Source organism: Ischnura elegans, chromosome 9 (genome assembly GCF_921293095.1).
Source record: "Ischnura elegans chromosome 9, ioIscEleg1.1, whole genome shotgun sequence".
Taxonomy (NCBI): Eukaryota; Metazoa; Arthropoda; class Insecta; order Odonata; family Coenagrionidae; genus Ischnura; species Ischnura elegans.
Window position 1 is genome coordinate 86,135,465 of NC_060254.1, and position 19,682 is coordinate 86,155,146.

Sequence of the window (19,682 nt, forward strand, 5' to 3'; positions counted from 1 at the left end):
TGATGATGCCACTGATGAGACTGTCAGAGTGTATTATGGATGCATGGGAAAAAATAGAACTTATTAGTTTTGCTAAATACACAACACTATTTATTTTTCCTGGACTGGTTGCAGCAACTCATTGCCATAATTATGAGGTAAGAAAGATCAATGATCAGTACCAGTCTTTCTCATTTACACTTTACACCAGAATGTGTAACTGAGGTGATTTATAGGAATACTGTCAGTTAGGAGGCAACGGCAGTGGCGGAGCGAGGGAGGAGGTCCGGGGTATCCAGACCCTCCCCCCGCGAAGTATAAAAACAATTTCTTTTCCTCACAAAAGAAAACAACATAATGAAAAATCATGCATGAGCATGAATTTACGAAATATTTCTTTGACAAATGAAGTTTTTCGATTATGAAGGTGTTAAAATTAGTTTAAAACCCTCGTGATACTCGCTGCATATTCTCCCAAATGCAAAAGCAGTTGAGCATAAATTAAAAGAAGCTATTGCAATATTGAAAACAGGCGTTTTTTAATATTCAATATTTGCTTGAACAACGTGCGTGTTATATGGATGGCAAGAATTATATCCTAGAAAATTTTCCATTGGAAAAATAAAATTGATTTGCTTACGGCAAATTTCAACCCGAAGTCTACGTTAATTCATGATGAATAACGTAGACTGCGTTCAAACCATTCAAACTTTACCTGCGTTACTATGTATACACAGTTAAAATATTGCCGCTAGGGGGCTACTGCATTTGCAATTCCAAGGGGACTCCATTACTATTGTAATATTCGTGTGCAATTCAATTGAATTCCGTAGTTGCGCGGTTGCGCCGTTCCACTGAATTTTGAATGTTGTCGAATTTGATATTTGGAATATTCATTAGTTAGTGTGTGTATATCCTCTTTCATATTGTATTTTTTGCTACAAAGCCTAGAGAATATTTGAAATGTGCTGGTGTACCATAATGCTCGAGGTGACTTCAAGGAGTTTTCATTTATTGGTGGATGAAAAGATTCTTTTGGGTATAGTTAACGTCTTGTCAACAAATTTCTGGTATCCGTTTCAGATTAATGTCTTCCTATTCACAAGTTTGGTTGTGATAGCCCCAGTTCAGAGTAGCATCCGAATTCAGGTACGTGAATTGATTTCGACCCGCTTAAATTTTTAAAATTATCTTTCTTTTACTCTGGTCGTACTCGATGTTGAACCAGTAATGAGTATTAACATGCCGAACTGTAAGTGATTAAATTAGATTAAATGCGTAAATATCGTGGGGAGCAGAGCATCGAGAATTTACCTAATACATCTGATTAGTAATGATTGAGTGCGTTAACATCGTAGAAATTAGAGCAGCAATAAGAAATTTACAGTGACACGACACGATGCCGCGGTCTGACGCAAGTCATATTCTAAACAAAGAATTGTTAAGACTGTGACTCGGTCAATGGGGGACATTGGTTTCTCTGCCTTATTTTTTAGTCAGTAATTGACATTGAGCATGTCATAATTACTGTTCATACACCTATCTAATGAATCAACTGTGGTTATTTTATCTTGATAGCATCACAAAATACAAGAACAAACGACAAACCATAGGCATCGCAATGAACAGAAATTATCTGCAATGACACGCCTATAATGCCATGCATCCAACATCAACCAAGTTGAAACCGACAGTGCTTCACTTTCTATTTTACTCGAGTGAATAATATATCATTAGTGTCGTAGATTGTATACTGATGAATCTGCTCTTTATATATCGAGTTAGCATTTAGTAATGGTTTTGTAAATAACGGAGGTATCTCTCCTTGATATATTTCGGCCATTCCCTAATCAACCATAATTTCCTGCTCATGCAACATTATATTGATGAAATGTACGCCCACTCTCAGTTTAGACGTTTAGAGGCCCATACTGGGTGGAAATTTCCAACCTTTTGGTAATGTGCACCATTCTCAGGGAACAGTCATTATGTTTGGTTACTGTTATTTTTAAGCATTTTTCTGATAGCCAGCAAGCTATCAGAAAGCCATGGCTGTTATTACAACCGAATCATGCCCTAGTCATTGGCTAGAATTTCCTTGACCCAACACTTATCAACAATTATTCTACCTTATTACCTAGAATGTGTAATTGCTTATAGGCAAATAACAGATTATTTTTGTGTTGATGGCTTTCTCTATTACATAGTCTCCCCCAATCAACTAGCTGAATTAAAGTAAGATGCAAACATGCATAGCACGCTATCTACAAGAGATGTGTCCAATAACTCCTTCAAGGTACCTTTGGAAGCATTGGGCCATCTGAGAATTAATTGGCTGTGTGCGAACATATCTGTGGAGAGGGATAATGTGATGAATTCCTGTTGAAGTGGGAAATGTAGTCTCTTACAGTTATGTCCTATTTTTCTTTGGAAACCATTCTGAGTCAGCAGAGATGGCTGGGCCTGAATCCAATTCCATTGGTTGGTAGGTATTTGGAAGTGGTGACCGACAGCTTGGGTCATTTGTGCCATGAAGGAAGGGTTGGTAAGGAAGGGTGGAGAGAAACCTGGCATTGGCATTAGCCTGCTCTTAACGAAAGGTGCCAAGGGGACCTTGGCTCAACGTCCCATCCAATGGGCAGAATGTTGCACGTGATGTGTCCTTCACATAGCATCCAAGCGGGCAGTCTCTGAAAATTCTCTGCCACCACCAGGATTTGAACCCAAGCCCACGGGTCGGGAACCCAACACTCTGGCCACCACACCAACCTGATCCCCTCCAATTCCATTTTTTGAGATTTTCCTTTGATTATAACTTCTGCATATCAAGGGTCCATCCTGCTAATCATAGTACCTACTGAAATTAAACAAAGAAAGATCAAAATCATCAGCATAGGACAAAGAGTGGTGCCTTTCAGAATAACCCTCTCCTCCCTTGTAAAAATGTTGATAAGATATCCTTTTTAGTTCATTTGCTTCTCTACTCATCCTGCACAATGCCTTGAGATGTCCCAGTCCTTTACAGACGTCACCTCTGACAAAATTAAAAGAAATTTGGCATTCTGGCCTAGTTCCCGAGCATGACTTGAAGCTATCTATGTTATCCTTGCAAGTAATCCTTAGGTATATTGCCTCATTATTCTGTGGTGCCTAAACTAATTATGTACTAAACTCACATATACAAAGGCACCTCACTTTGAGTGCCCTTTTTGACCGATTTTGGTTGTTACTAAGTGCTCTCTGCCTCTAAATGTAACTTTTCTCACCCCCAAGTATCTGAATCATTAAGGAAATCTTATATACTGTCACATGCATCCCCTATCTTCTTCAGTATTCCATTGCATCCTTCAATACACCAGTGGTGAGTTCATACAAAATCTGCTTGAGTTTAGTCTGAAAACCAATAAATATAGGTCCTTATTTCTTGTCTTCCAAAGGCATTGTGAGAGAAAACATACTGCCATTATGTATACCTTTTTGCCTTTGAACTATATAGTTACAGCATGTTATGAAGCACACGGAAGTTGTTATAAGAAAGGAAAAATCCTAATCTAATCTGATTTACTTGTTCAATGTCTTGCTCTTCTCTCATTTATGATTTAAAATTTTGATATTCTTCTAAGTAAGTTTGGTAGATCCCAAATCTATCCACAAATCAAGGAATAAATGAGGGGTCTTAAACTATGCATATATTCATCATCATCACTGGTCAACAATCCTAGGATTGGTGTGACGCAGCTCTCCACTCAGTTCTCCTATCAGCTAATCTTTTCACTCCTACGTATTTTTTCTCTTTCACATCTCTCTTTACTTGTTCCATATATTTTGTTCGAGGTCTTCCTTTTCCATTCTTGCCTTCCACCTGTCCTTCGGTGATTGTCTTCATCAGGCCATCGTGTCTCAAGATGTGGCCTATAAGGTTGTTCCGTCTTCTTATTAAGGTTTTCATGAGGCTTCTCTTCTCTCCTACCATTCTTAGGACTTCCTCGTTACTAACTCGGTCGATCCATTTGATTTTCATCATTCTTCTGTAGCACCACATTTCAAAGGCCTCTATCCTTGCTTTCTCCGCTGTGGTCATTGTCCATGCCTCACTTCCGTATAGGAGCATACTCCAGATGTAGGTTCTTATAAATTGTTTCTTTACATCCATATTTAAGTTTCCCGCTGTAAGCAGGTCTCTATTGGCTTAATACACATGTCTTTATAATCAATTAAATGTGTGAACCCCAATTACTCATAGATACATGTAGAAACTTTACTCTAGAATTATTTTCTCTGCTGCTTCAAATTTTCCTGACTTCAAATTATTTTGGTTTGGCAATGCATTTTATGCTAAAAATTAATCATTTTGAGCAAATGTAACAAACACAAACACACCGTCAAGTACTAAGACCTGTCAAAATTATAGGAAGAAAGTTTAGCAGTATATTGTGGTATTTTTTAAAAGTACTCTCCTATCCCCATAAATTTTCAATTAAAAATCTACCCTCATTGGACAATTTTTCCTGTGCTGAAATATGGATTTGCAGACTTAACCTCAGGACTTTTATGTGAAGGACTTTTCATGCTGAGGATTTTGGCTCAAAGGAATTTTGATCAAAGGGATTCGACACAAATGTTCAGAGTCTAAGAACTCCTGCCTCCTGCCTTGTTCAAAGGGATTCGACACAAATGTTCAGAGTCTAAGAACTCCTGCCTCCGATTCCTGTCTCCGATCTTTGATTCCAATCCTTCCATACCAGAAGTTCAACACTTAAATAGCAGTCCTTTGAACGAACACATGTAGCAGCTGTCTCATCCCCTAAAGCTTCACCCTCCGTCGCCACTGAATCTTTGCTCTCTCTAGCTTTGACAGCCTCGCAGTGGACTGGTTGCTTGTTCTGACAAGCATGGGAAAAGGAAGTCTTGTTGGTTGGTGCTGCACTCACGGTGCTTTAGAAAGTTATTTCTTGTAATGTTCATAAGGTTCATCTTGGTGAATGTTAGTTTATTATATTTATTTTGAAATTTTCTTGTTTAGGGTTTAAAATATACTTATGACTTAATTGTTCTATTGGGCCTTACCTTATCGGGTTTTTCCTTTAAGGAGATTTTTCCTTCACTTGTTCCCTGACAGATGGAAAGAGGTGTCAGGGCTTATCTTTAAAACCATAACAACAGGGTTTTGACAAATTTGCGCCACTATATGCTGTCATTCAAGTTCTTTAACCTTCTTCATATGACCTGTCCAGTGGCGCCGACTCCATGGGGCTTGAGGGGGCCCGAGCCCCCTCAAAAATTCGTTATGGGTGTGAGGAAAAAATGTTTCAGGCTTGTCAATTTTCATAATGAAAAACTCTTTGTTACTTCCACAAAATTCACAAAGTTTCTATTTTATTACCGGTTTCGGCTATTCGGCTATTACAGTAACAATCCATGCGATGGATTTCGCAGTCCCCTTGGTATCGTTCGTCGAGGTGATTCCGTTCATCAATCGATCTCACATAAGATTTCGATCGCGCATGTACGGTCGCTCAAGACCGATTGTCCCGGCGGGATGCCTCGTACAGATTACGTTCCGTTCCAGTGATCGTCCGAGCGATGCGATGGTTGGCAGAATTATGATTGCATGTTCGGACAATAGTACACGTAGTTACGGATGTTACCATATTACGATGGGTAGGCGCGAAGAGGAAGACGAAAAGTTTGTGAAGCTCGTATCGCTCAATATTTTTTTCATGGAGTTCTTCCAGCAAGGAAGTATATGGACGGAAGAAGAATTATTTGTTAAATATACGTTGAACACTGCAATTTATTATCCCTACATAACTCTACGGCTTTGCTAACCGTCAGTTTCTCGTTCACTTTACATTTCAGCACTGGAGGGCAGAACAGATCAACATCGATGTTACCGTCGTGGTGTGAATGCGCGAATACTTCCTACGATCGGTGGAACAATAGGGTGGTTCCCCATTATTTTTTTATTGCCTAAATCAATAGATTATTACTCCTGGAGTACATATTTCACGCTTTCAGATTTTTGAATGACGGGATTAAATGAAAAGATAAAATTTTCAAGCGAAAACGCGATGGCTAAGTATGAATGCTGGGAAAAGCCCGTGTGACGTCTGACTGCTGCTGTGTGTGGCTACCAGGGTGCGAGGCTATGAACGCCGCTACGATGAAGGCTGCTTCCTGCCGAGCAGGGCGGTAGTGTAGAGTACACTGCTAGCAGGTAGCGCTGGGCTCAAATAATGATTATTAACATAGGCCGGTTTTAAGGGGGGGGGGGGCACGGGGGCACGCCCCCCCCCCAGACCCTTAAAAAGTATGCAAGATTTTTAATACAGTACCGTTATAATTGCGTTCGTTTTGTATTATGGGGTATCTTTGTGCCCCCCTCACGAACAAAATCCTGGATACGGCCTTGCTTGTGCTCCCCCAAGAAAGAAATACTGGATCCGCCCCTGATTATTAATACACTATCAAACGAAGGAAACTTTCCGACCTTAGGCAATTTTAATAGGTGATTATTAAGAGATGTTTCCCTGAGCTCTGTGCCTCATGCATGCATTGGTAACCTCAGACGATGTAAAACTCCTATCTACTCGTATAGAAACTAGGCCCCTGTGACGTCACGTGGAGTGGAATCGCATGGGCGCCAATCTGGCCTTTTTCAAATGCGGTTAAAATTGACCGTTAACATTCGTCTAAACTGGGATTTCTAAAACCAAATAATGTATATATTATGAATACAATAATGGTGGATAACGAATCGCAATCAATGCCTTTCGTTTTCTTTTATGAAGGTAACTACCCTATAGTAATCTGAACGAGGGAGAACTGCGTCTTTTCCCCCTCCCCTCTGCAGAAGACATCACCCTACACTCCAAGCCCCCTCTCCTCTGCACAACTCTCCCCCTTCCCCCCTGTCGAGTCCTCGCGCAGCCCTCATCCGGCCTTGTCAGAATCCCCTGTAATTTCCTCCCTCTGTTTGGCGTCCTCGCAGCCGAGTTCCATTCCTTGCCGCGGCGCCGTTCGCAGCGGTGAGTGACGTTTGCGTTGTGGGACGGCTGGTGCGAGGCGGGAAAGAAGGGGGGAAGGGAGGAAATGAGTTCGACCCGAGGGCCGAGATACGTTGTTGAAAGGAACGCCCGCTTCGGCCCAAATATGAAAGTTTTTCCATTATCCTATTGTAGTATTATAGCATTTGGAAGATGCGACCAACAACTTAAGCCATTTACCTCATTGGGAAGAAAGGATTATTATACCATCAACAGGACTTTTCTTGCAAATAATATTATTTGATTTTCATCAAATCAAAACAAATCATGTTTACTGCAAAAAAAGTCCTGATCAAGTATAAAAATGTACTTACCGAAACGTTGGTCAAAAACTTTGCATTTAATTATTAAAGACCTACACTCCAAGACACTAATCAACGTTAAAAATTAAGACCAAGAAAAAGAAAACTCAATTTTCGCTAGTCATAACGATAGGCGCCAAGGAGATCACAGCTTAACGTCCCATCCGACGGACGGAGTGGTGCAATTGAGTTGCCATCCGGACAACCTTCCAGTGGGATCGGGTAACCTCTGATAATTTTTTTTTCCTCCGCCGGGAATTTATCTCTGGTCCACGTGGTGTGAAGCCAACACTGTAGCTACAACTACAACTCGATACCCCTCCACCTTATCGTACGATCACAGCCGATCTTAATATACATGTTAGCATCCTTAATGGCACACTAAGAATTGCAGGCACGAATTACTACAATAGAAAATGAACAAGTTTTGCGAACCAACGAGGTGTTGTAGTGAATAATTTATCGATTATAATTTTAACCTATTCACTCTAAAATTACCAAAGGAGTTAAATGATCAAATATATGCTCTGCATTTACCTAGGCCTTACAGTTTAATATGCATATGTAATCCTAAGGATAGACATAGGGAATTATTTATCTGTATTTATTTATTTTTTGCAACCATTTTATGTTTTGTCTTCCTTTCATGAATTTTAAGCATCGATTTAATTTAATGTTGGTTAACATACAGCGTATCTTTTAATGCCGATTGTTGCTCGCATTAATATCTTTTTTTTCCCGTTTCTCTCTACCAGATTTTTAGTTTGAAGAAATATTAAATGGTTTTATGGGATGCGGATAAGTTGGCATAGGTTATGTGGTATTTATCGAAAGTGCCTATTTAGCCTTAGGAAATTGCGTGGTACTATAGATTCTTGCAATACTTTTTTGGTCGGTTCATAATTACATTGTCAGCGCAGCGGTTTGCGTTTCATTCAGCGCTTCTTAATGGACTCCATTCAGCTTTTCACATCAGCTATTTAGCCTAGGATATTGTTCAACGAGAGAAGGAGAATAGTGCTCACGGTATAGCAATAAGTATTTGATGTAACTAGTTGTAATACCATAAGTTCTACAACTAGTTACTTACGTATAAGCAGTGGCGCCGACTCCATGGAGCCTGAGGGGGCGCGAGCCCCCCCAAAAATTCGTTACAGATGTGAGGAAAAAATGTGTCAGGCTAGTCAATTTTCCCCGGAATGTCCACATATCGAGATTCGAGTGATCAGGGTTCTAATGTTGATCATATGACTCTTCTAAAATGCTTAAAAAACTTAAAATTCACTACTTATAAAATTTACCGGGGCAAGGTCCCCGGTTTGGTCCCCCCCAATATTTTTGTAAGTGGGCACCCCTGCGTATAAGATTACATACTTACGTTACTTAAGTATTGATAATAATGTGAGGTTATGTTGATAACATTAGCCATATTTATTACGCATGAGTTCCTTCGCTGAGAGACAGAATCCGTGGATTTTGAGCTACGGTTATTTCTGTTTTGCCTTTCAAACACTAGTTACAATTGTGACTATTAAGGCGTAATTTTATGTATGCCCATAATCAGTATTAAATAACTCGTCCGGTAATTTGTTAAGTATTGAATCGGACTTCCTTCCTAGCAAATTTATCATTACTCAGCGATCGTTAGAATTCGTAGTCATCACAACTTCTTAGGTACTAAAAGTAAGGAAATAAAACTTTGTAAGGTTCACTGTTATTTAATTATGGGCACGACCCGGGTTTCGTAATTTGGTGACATCGTCTGGTGACTCCCTGACGATGTAACCAAGTTACGAAACCCGGGTGGTGCCCATAATTAAATAAAAGTGAACCTTACAAAGTTTTATTTCCTTACTTCCAATATGGAGAGGTTTCACAAAGTAAAGCCTGAAGTTATTAGTTATATCTTAGATACTAGCTTTCTAGTAAATAATCGGTAAACATAATTTCGCACATCTGAATTTTCACGGGGCTAATATCTTTTTTTTATTCTTCTGGGTTTAACCACGAGATAATTTACTAGCTAGGAATTAATCTGGGTGGGTGACACAACTTTCACTCTGGTTTGGACCGGTTGCTACGAGGCCGTAGTAGTTCACTTTACAGTTATCTCAAATTATTTTATATATATCCGAACTAAGCATTGGTAAGCGAGTGCAGATACCTTCTCCGTTTTCAGATTATGTTCGGTTGGTGAAGTCAAATCCCTTTCGAACTCTTTGAAGACGTCTAATTGTTTGCCTCCAATTTGCAAACAATCAACTTGAGCCCCTTGACTGACGTACGCTCAGAAGCAAGCGAAAGCCTTGTTTGATGTTTCTCAAGCTTCACCCTTTCCCATTCTCGTGGTTTACTTTGGAGAAGGCAAGTGGCGGACTGCTCAGGGAGAGTCCAACAGCCATCGAGGCCCTTTTCGTCGTCTTTTTTTCTATCCTCAAATCTCGAAGAGAAATTAATAGGACGCATCACGCTCGCTCGAACGGTCATTTTTAAACCTTTTTTTCTTGGACGTATCACTCGTTTAAAACTTGCATATATTAGGGTATAACTATAAACATATGCATCTATAAATATAAATCATATGTTAATAATTGATATGTAGGCATATGTGGACGAAGGCATTATTGTATGCCCTGAAAATTTTTAAGATGATGTATTTAATTGGAAAAATAGTGATGCCATTGTTATTATGAAATTTATTTCAGAAGATATTTAAGTTATGGTGCGTGTGTTCATAATAAAATAAAAGTAAATACCAGATGCATCAAACAGCCCGGAAAATCGGGTATTATAACTCAGCTAAACGTTTGAATATTAGCAGAACTGCACGTCCCAAAGAACTCGCGTCCAATGGTAGCGGAAAATTATGGATATTCCTTGTGTTATGACTCACCGATCTAGTAGTACTATTACTTATTCTAGCATTTAGCTTTATCATTATTTAAAAGTTTTGTCTAGCCGAGAAAATAATGAAGTAAAAGTAACTACTGAAGAAGCAGACTAACGATGACAGGATTGTACACTTTTTGCCGTGAAAATTTAAAGATGATTGCGTGAAGCTCAAATAAATAATACCCCTCGACAAAAGCACCGTCCACGAATTTTGCAAAAGAGGATACTCAAGTCTGCCTCTAAATGTGTTGCCACCCATCGCGCATTTAAATGGGTCCACAAAAGTCGCTGACGGACAAAGTGATACGAATTTCACAGGGAAATATGGTATAACTTGGGGTGATAACCGAAATTTACATACATGTTGTCAGTGGCGGATCCAGGATAAGGACAAGGGGGGGTGGGCTAAGTGGGAATAATCCTAGCAGTAGTGGGGGTTCGAAGAAAATGTCCATTCTATCTAGTGTAAATTGGATACCCAAGGGGGGGGTATAGCCCCCTTAGCCCCCCCATAGATCCGCCACTGCACGTTGTTGTGATTTATCGAATAGGGTAGTTTCCTTCATCAAAGAAAACGAAAGTCATTGATTGCGATTCGTTACCAACCATTACTGTATTCATAATATACAAATTATTTCGTTTTAGAAATATCGGTTTAGACGAATGACAGTGGTCCATTTTTATCCTCATTTGAAAAGGGCCAGATTGGCGCCCATGCGGTGCCACTCCACGTGACGTCACAGGGACCTAGTTTCTATACGAGAAGATAGGAGTTATACGTCGTCTGAGGTTACCAATGCATGCATGAGGCGCAGATCTCAGGGAAACATGTCTTAATAATCACTTATTACAACTGGCTAAGGTCGGAAAGTTTTCTTCATTTGGCAAGGTATTAATAATCCTTATAAGCCAAGCGCTACCAGCCAGCAGGGTACTCAGCTACTCGCTAGCAGCCTGTGTCGTATCAGCGCTCAACTCGCCTCGAGGTCACCTCACAAGGCGGCAGCGGGAACCAGAAATACGTCACATGGAGAGATTTCCCGAAATTCATACTTACGCGTCGTGTTCTCGCGCGCTAGAAAATTTTCACTTTTCATTTAATCGCGAAAAATAGATATCGTCATTTAAAAATCTAAATGCGTGAAATACGTACTCCAGGAGTAATAATCTTTCGATTTAGGCAATAAAAAAATAATAGGAAACCACCCTATTAATCACTCTTAAAAGCTTTTCCTCGCAATTACAAACAAAATAATGCAAAAAAATTTATATTCTAAAAAAGTGGATTGCATTGCACTCATCACGCGGACATTTTTGAAAACCTATTGAAATGCGACCGAAGTGGCCACAGAAGTCAACCTTTTGAGGGATGAAATTGGGTCTCCTCTATGCAGTCCCCTTGGCACTGTCTTTAGACTGGTTTTCCCGAAGATACTTAGATTCCACTGAGGGAAATCGTAAAATTGAGACTTCTACGACTAAGACAGTCCCTTTTCCTGTTTGTTAACCATTTGGTGTCGAATAATGTAACTCTTAACTGCATGAATTTATAAATACATGCCTAATTTTTTTCTCTACGGAATATATCTAGAAACGCTTCAATTGCTGTACTCATTACATTATGGAATTTTCTTGTGTTATGAATCACCGTTCTAGTAGTACTACTCCTTATTCTAACATTTAGCTTTGTCATATCTACCTCATTATTTTTTAATTTTTAAGGAGAATTTTTAATATGTTACACATATGATACATTATGGTTATAGACAATTTTTACATTAAATGGATATGTATCACAGATTTGGCATTTTTCCTCAAAAGGTTTTCATTTCACAAATTCATTGAAAACTTCTCATTGGCGCCTGTACCCATAATAATTGCATGCCTAGATACCACTCGGGCAAATCCTCTTAGTCGTTTCACATGTGGGGAGCTGACTTCCATCAACATAATTAGGAGCTGATCGCCTTTGGCACCTACTGACTGTATCGAGAACCAAATAGTTTAACGTCATATCTGATACACCATACGTTAGAGAGGAATAATTGTGCCTTTCAGAATAACCGGCAATGAGTTTACTGTATAGTATATGATACAAAATGCAGCAAAGGATTAAACTCGCGGAGCATTGCTTGCTCTAGTGATCCTGTTCGGCTTCGTACTTTCCCATCCTTCGTTGGAAACATTGGAAAATCACAGATTCATTCAGATGATATGAACAATAGGGTAGTTTCCTTCATCAAAGAAAACGAAAGGCATTGTTTGCGATTCGTTACCCACCGTTAGTGTATTCATAATATACACATTATTTGGTTTTACACATAATATACAATACTTTCTTATTAAAATTGCATATGGTCAGAAAGTTTCCTTCGTTTGGCAGGGTATTTATAATCCTTATTTAAGCCAAGAACTACCTGCTAGCAGGGTATTCTGTTACCTGCTAGCAACCTAAATAGTATTGGCGCTCATAGCCTCGCATCAATGTGGCCTCACGTCGGCAGTCGGGACCAGAATGACGTCACATGGCCTTTTCCCAGCATTCGTACTTAGCCGCTGCGTTTTCGCGCGCTTGAAAAATTTCACTTTTCATTTAATCGCGAAAAATAGATATCGTCATTTAAAAATCTAAAAGCGTGAAATACGTACTCCAGGAGTAATAATCTTTCGATTTAGGCAATTTAAAAAAATAGGAAACCACCCTATTCTCACATCAGAGGACTAAGCATATGCCCTATGAAAATTATTTTTTACGAGGCATGTATTTAAAGTAAGTACCGTTTTGACATAAAAAAACAACAAGTAACTTTTTTTCAAAAATAATTTATTCACTTGAAAGGCCATACTTTACTCTAATTTTCTACATAATTCCCATTAATATTGAGGCATTTATAGTATCTTGGGACCAGCTTTTGTATGCCATCGTCAAAGAAGCTTGCTGCCTGATTAGACAACCACTGCTTCACGGTCGTTTTCACTTCGTCATCATCGGAATGGCGCTGTCCCGCCATTAAGGGTGTGTTGCTGGTCGATTTTTTGACTTGCGGCGACACAATCAATGCAACAGCGTACTGTGCGACTTTACAAAAACTGCGCCGCGCTATTCAAAACAAAAGGCGTGGCATGCTGAGTGCAGGTGTCGTTTTGCTCCACGATAATGCCCGTCCACACACAGCAAATCGAACAGAAGACCTTATCACTTCTTTTGGCTGGGAACAATTAAACCACCCTCCATACAGTCCCGATCTATAAAGCGCCGAGCGACTTATAGCGCCGAGCGACTACCATTTGTTTATGCACTTGAAGAAGCATCTGGCTGGTTAGCGCCATTCCGATGATGGCGAAGTGAAAACGACCGTGAAGCAGTGGTTGCCTAATCAGGCGGCAAGCTTCTTTGACGATGGCATACGAAATCTGGTCCCAAGATACGATAAATGCCTCAATAGTAATGGGAATTATGTAGAAAAGTAAAGTAAAGCATGGCCTTTCAAGTGAATAAATTACTTTTGAAAAAAATTGACTTGTTTTTTTAATGTCAAAACGGTACTTACTTTAAAAACACGCCTCGTATATCACTCTTTTTAGTAAACTTAACTGTTAAAAAATCTCGCTTATAATTGAATATTACCCAAAACGTGAGAGAAAGAATTGATGAAAAAAATATCTGCAGAATGGATTCTAAAAAATGGAATGAGAATCGGATAAGTATTTTTATTGAGCTTAGTGGATTTGTTTTTTAAACTTAAAGATGTGCGATGAACCTATTTCTCTTCCAGCAGGTATTTTGAAAAGTGATCTGTACCAAAATTTCATGAGGAAATTTCACCACAAGAAATCATGCGGAACTCAGGCTTTCCAGTGTTACCTAGAAATCTTATTCTAGAGTTTCGAAAAAAAATGGATTCCCTTTCGCACACCTCAGAGTCCTGACAAGCTTAAAATGTGCCTATTTTTCTCTGTTATCTCGGTAGATTGGTTTTCATTAAATGCTTGCGTTTTAGATTCATAAAAATCAAATCAAAGAATGTGATGCAGAAAAGTTTCTCGGGTTTTCCACCGGTAGATGTCGTCCATGTCTCCCGACGTTTCGATCAGCGACTTGCTGATCATCCTTATGAGATACCAATAATGAAGTCCCTTGTATACAACAAAAATGGCGGGAAAAGCACAACATGCGTGAACCAATCAGGTTACATCTGACCACGGATGGGGTGTATATATACTGGACCAATTTCGAAGAACGGCATTCGGAAGATCCCCTGAGGATGATCAGCAAGTCGCTGATCGAAACGTCGGGAGACATGGACGACATCAACCGGTGGAAAACCCGAGAAACTTTTCTGCAACTGATACGCCGGGTAAACCTGAGATCATACGAAGAATGTGATGTTCGTGGTACATTTCCCTACTGTTCAGTAACGCAGGCCTAATAGATTGAAGACCTTGAATTTGATTTCTGTTATTTTAGAATTGGTCTGATCTTTTGTCATTTCGAATTTTTACCAAAAGGCTACTTTATTTCGTTATTATCTTGCTCCATGATATTTTACGCCTCAATAATTTTGTCTGTTTTTAAAAATCCAGTTGACTCCTGCTAGGAAGCAACAATGAACATAAATTTAGTCAAAATATGATGTTGTGAAATAATTTTGTTCCTATTCTTCCGCAGGAGGCTGCAGTAAAGCCATTGGAACGGGGTGACATAGGCATCGTATTTCGTAAGTAATTTGTCTTCGCTCAATTCGGGCCTATTTTGCATGTTGAATTTAAAATGACCCTCCGTCTATTTTTCTTGGGTTATACTTATTTATAGTTTATCTTATACCCATTCTTATTTATTATACTCAAGTCTTTGATTTTATTGATAATGGTTTCTGTAGTTTGCATTTTCCATTACACAGTGGCGCCGACTCTATGGGGCCTGAGGGGGCCCGAGCCCCCTAAAAAATTTGTTATGGGTGTGAGAAAAAAATGTGACAGGCTTGTCGATTTTCTCCGGAGTGTTCAGATATCGAGATTCGAGTTATCAGGGTTCTGATATTGATCATATGACTCTTCTAAAATTCTTAAAAAACTTAAAACCCAATACTTATAAAATTTCTCGGGGCAAGATCCCTGGTTTGGGTCCCCCCAATATTTTTTGTAAGTCCTTCTATTACACTTAGTTTGTTTTGTCTTAGCTTTATTGGGGTATGCTATTTAAGGACCTCATCATCGTCACTGGCCAACAATCGTAAGATTTGTTTGACGCAGCTCTGTACTCAATTCTCCTATCTTTTCACACCTACGTAGTTCCTCTTTTTCATATCCTTCTTTACCTCTTCCATGTGTTTTGTTCGAGGTCTTCCTTTTCCGTTCTCGCTGTCCGCTTGTCCCTCGATCATTGTCTTCATCTGGCCATCATGTCTCAAGATGAGGCCTATAAGGTTGTTCGGTCTTCTTCCGTTTTCATGCGGCTTTTCTTCCCTCCTACTCTTCTTAGAACTTCCTCATTACAAATCATCGGGGGACAAGTAGATGGCAAAACGGAAAAGGACCTATGAATTATAAATTAGAAATTTCGTGCATTTAACGTATGTGTGTGTATTTGTTTCAGGTTTTACTGTGGAAAACGAAGGATTGAGTCCAGTGATTGTGTCAGCATCTATGGTCCAATGTTGTGAGATTGTTCAGAGAAACGAGACTGACTGTGAAGTTAGTGTGTGGATAGAATTAATTTATATATTTATATCTAACTGTTGATGGTGAGATATAGATTCCCGCTAGTTATTGGATACCTTTCGTCATTTCCTTTTTTTCCTTGCAGCACATGAAGCTTGTTTCGAGTCAACGTTTACTACTAACTCAAGGCAGCAGCAGTGATGTACATCTTCTTTATCCTACTTTGGTGAGTTCCTTTATTTTTCTCTCATTTACGATATAAATTTCGATTATGTTGCTGTGAATTATTTTTATACCATTGCATACATTTCAACAGATTGCTAGGTTTCTAATATGATAATCTTGGTTCCGTGTTAGTTTGGCTATAAAGTACTTAGTACAAATCATCTTGTTAGTATGTTAACGTATCAGGCGTGGAGGGCTCCCTTCTCTCTGGGAGTGTTGATTTGATTAAATTTTTGTTGGATTTTGTCCATCCATGACCACATCACCACATGCCTCCTTCAACTGTCAATGAATTTCAAATGGTGTCAAACCATGGAAATTCAGAGAACGAATGATTGCACGCTGTTCGTGCAAGGAAAGCGTCACTTCAAGTATCTTAAACAGTTCTCATTCTAGCCGCTGCCGTAAGAGTTCTCTCTGTTCTAAATTTCAGCAATCTCTTTCACGTGTTAGCAAAGAATGCGTGCTCATTTGAAAGCAATCCGCCTGTTTCTAGTTGTATCCTATTTGGAGAAAAAAAATCGGAGGCTTTAGAATTTGAATATACCTCGTAGAAGACGGAATAACCTTATCGACCACATCTTGAGAGATGATAGCCAGATGAAGACAATTTTCGAGGAGAAAGTAAATGGCAAGTACGGAGAAGGAAGACCTGCAATGAAATTAATGGAACTGGTAAAGAAGGATATGAAAAAAAAGAAATACGTAGGTGTGAAATTATTAGCTGATGGAAAAATTGAGTGGGGAGCTGCGTCAAACCAATCTTAAGGTAACTTTACACTGTGTAGCATGATATGTAAAACAAGTTATATATAACATGTTACACAGTGTAAACGCACCTTAAGGATTGTTGACCCGTGGTGATGATGATGATGAGCATGAATAATTTTTTTTCAAAATCTCTGAAAACTTTTAATGGGTACTTAAACTAACAATAAAAGTGTCATTAAAACATTTTCCTGGGACTTGATGCGCATCACGGGGTAACATCTCCAAAAACACTGGTGAGCATTAAATAATGATTACAATAAATTAGAATCATATCGTTGTCTTGCAACTGGGAAATAACAGTAAACATGAAAACAAAATTGCAAAATGAGCAATTAACGCGATAGTGGTCAATAAAAACCTTATTAGGAATCGCGCGCGGGTAAAGAGGTTAATTCGTATTCGACGACAAAGCAAAACGAATCGAAAAATTACAGTGCCGAATGGAATCGTGTGTCAAACGATCCTAACGGTCCGACCCATTTTCCCATACCCATCAACCCACTCCTTTGGGATACGGTCTCACCAAATTCCCTTCGGCCGAAAGTTCAATATCCGTATCAAAAATTAAACACTCTGGTAACTTTCCTAACGAAATATTTTTTGCCTCAAGAGATCATTGATACAGTAGTGCATAGTTCCATTAAGAATGTGCCCCGTTAAAGGTGCCGTGATAATGATTTTGTGCGGTAAATTAACCTATGTTTTAACTTTTAAGAGATGGATCATTTTTGAATTTCTGTCTAGTGACAATCTTTGCTCACTGGTTTGAGTGTCACCGTTTTTTTAACGGTGTATGGTGTGTAGGAGGGGATATGGGAGCATAGTTAGTTGAAGACTTGGCTGCTGACCGTAGGGACCCAGGTTCAAATCTTGTTTGAAGCCTTCGGACACTCCTAACAAAAATCCTATACTGTAGGACTGAAAGTTTCGGAGCGTTTTTCTCGTGAATGGCTGGCTATCTAGTCTTATGTCTGGGGAATTGTAACACCATGGGCTAGTGCTGCAAACACGCGCCGTCCCTCTCCGAACTTCATTTCCCAGCCCTGGCACTCCCCTTGTAAGCCACAGGTGAGTGAAGTTCATGCGTGGGTAGTAGGGCCTTTTCCTTAGTTACCTGAAATTTTAATGCAACTTTAACAAGCTTTAATATGAAGTATTGAGAAGCCAAGGGGTGCAAGTGATTTCTTTCCTCAACAGAGTTTGGTGAAGTTAATTGTTAAGGTCTGTTTACACGTTACATCAACACGTACGAGTTAATGTCTAAATGTATGAACGAGAGAATGAACGCCAAAATGCACCGTGTAACCACCCAACTTGTGCGAATGCATGCACAGAAAATAGAACCTGTTCTAATTTGGTTCATGCATTCGTACACGTTCGGTTCCGGTCCACAAAAATCACGCAAACGGACATTAACTCGTACGTGTTAATGTATCGTGTAAACAGGCCTTTAGAAGAAATACACAAAAACTTGGTTGCCAAGGGATACGAGTGAGTCTCAGTTCTGTGCTGATATCAAGTAAAATCAAATGCACTACTAAATATATAGTCAATCTCGTTTGTTTTCTATACCTAATTTGTGTACCTAACTGTGTATAGAAAAAATAAATCACTTTTTCCCCTTGGCTTCCAAACCACTCATGTTTAACAATAAGATTGGTTCCTAGTTTCAATTGGGTAAATTAAAAAAAATAAAATATGTACGTATTTTCACTCTAAGTTTGTAGACGACCTGTTTTTTGTTCTCAGCTGTATGCATCCGGACTTCAATGAACGAGAATTTTTGTTAAAAATTTGTGCAAAGTTTATTTTTTAAATCAGAACAGAATGTTCATAAGGTGTTTCAATAATTACGCCAGTTATATTTATTTTTGTCCTCGTCTATCTTTACTTATTGGCTTCTCTCGTCTCCTCGCTTCAGTACCCGCACCAGCGGAAGGGCAGTTGCCTGGTGGAGGTCAGCTCAGAGACGGCGCCCGGGGAAGCGCCGCCCCCACCGGAAAGCGACTCCGCCTCCCCAGACGCCACGGCCTCCAGTAACGCCACCTCCTGCTCCTTCTCATTGACGCAGAACATTACGTTCGACACCACAGTCTTCCTCACGGTCGTCCCACCAATACTGAAGTGTAAGTTCCGATACCATTTCCCGAGGGCACTGCGTAGAGGATGCCCAATTACACCCCATAGAAGGCTGATTTCTGTTCCCACTTTGGTCGCATTTTAATCGGTTTTCAAAAATGTCCGCGGCGCGGTGATTGGTGCAATTTGATCCACTTTTATTCAATATTTTGCAGTATAGTGCTTTTAAATGTTAGGAATAGCTTTGAAAAGTAATAAATATGATAGATCACATCATCATGTATATAAATTTGGTTTAAAATCGCTGATTATACCGTATTTCCTCATGAAACACAGTTCAATTTGTCCGGCAGCGACGCGAGTGGCGACTTTTGGAAACCCATTTAAATGCGCGGTGGTTGACAACACATTTAGAGGCCAACTTGAGTATCCTCTTTTGTAATATTCGTACCTTTTACAGTGGAGATGGGTCTCAAAGAATCGAACCGTGAAAACCAACTTCTATTTCCTTCCACTCTTCTTAGTACTTACTCATTACTTCCACAGTCGATCCATTTTATCTTCATCATTCTCGGGTAGCACCGCATTTCGAATGCTTCCGCTCTTGACTTTTCTGCTGCTGTCAACGTCCAGACCTCGCTTTCATAGAGAAACATGCTCCATATGTATCTCAGCTGTAAGAAGATTCTTCATTTTGCAGAAAGCCCTCTTACCGTGCGTTATTCTA

The 19,682-nt window shown here is 39.5% G+C and overlaps 1 protein-coding gene across 3 annotated transcripts in view; it reads left to right on the plus strand.

The window, feature by feature from the left end:
* The first annotated feature begins 795 nt into the window (after nucleotides 1-795).
* Nucleotides 796-19,682, plus strand: part of LOC124165375 — a 74,565-nt gene continuing 55,678 nt past the window's right edge. For all 3 annotated transcript variants that reach the window (XM_046542755.1, XM_046542753.1, XM_046542754.1), the window contains exons 1-6: nucleotides 796-969; nucleotides 1,063-1,128; nucleotides 14,889-14,937; nucleotides 15,816-15,913; nucleotides 16,026-16,106; nucleotides 18,798-19,002. In XM_046542755.1, the coding sequence (XP_046398711.1) occupies nucleotides 943-969; nucleotides 1,063-1,128; nucleotides 14,889-14,937; nucleotides 15,816-15,913; nucleotides 16,026-16,106; nucleotides 18,798-19,002 (526 nt within the window). In that variant the 5' untranslated portion in view covers nucleotides 796-942. The remainder of the gene's footprint in view (nucleotides 970-1,062; nucleotides 1,129-14,888; nucleotides 14,938-15,815; nucleotides 15,914-16,025; nucleotides 16,107-18,797; nucleotides 19,003-19,682) is intronic.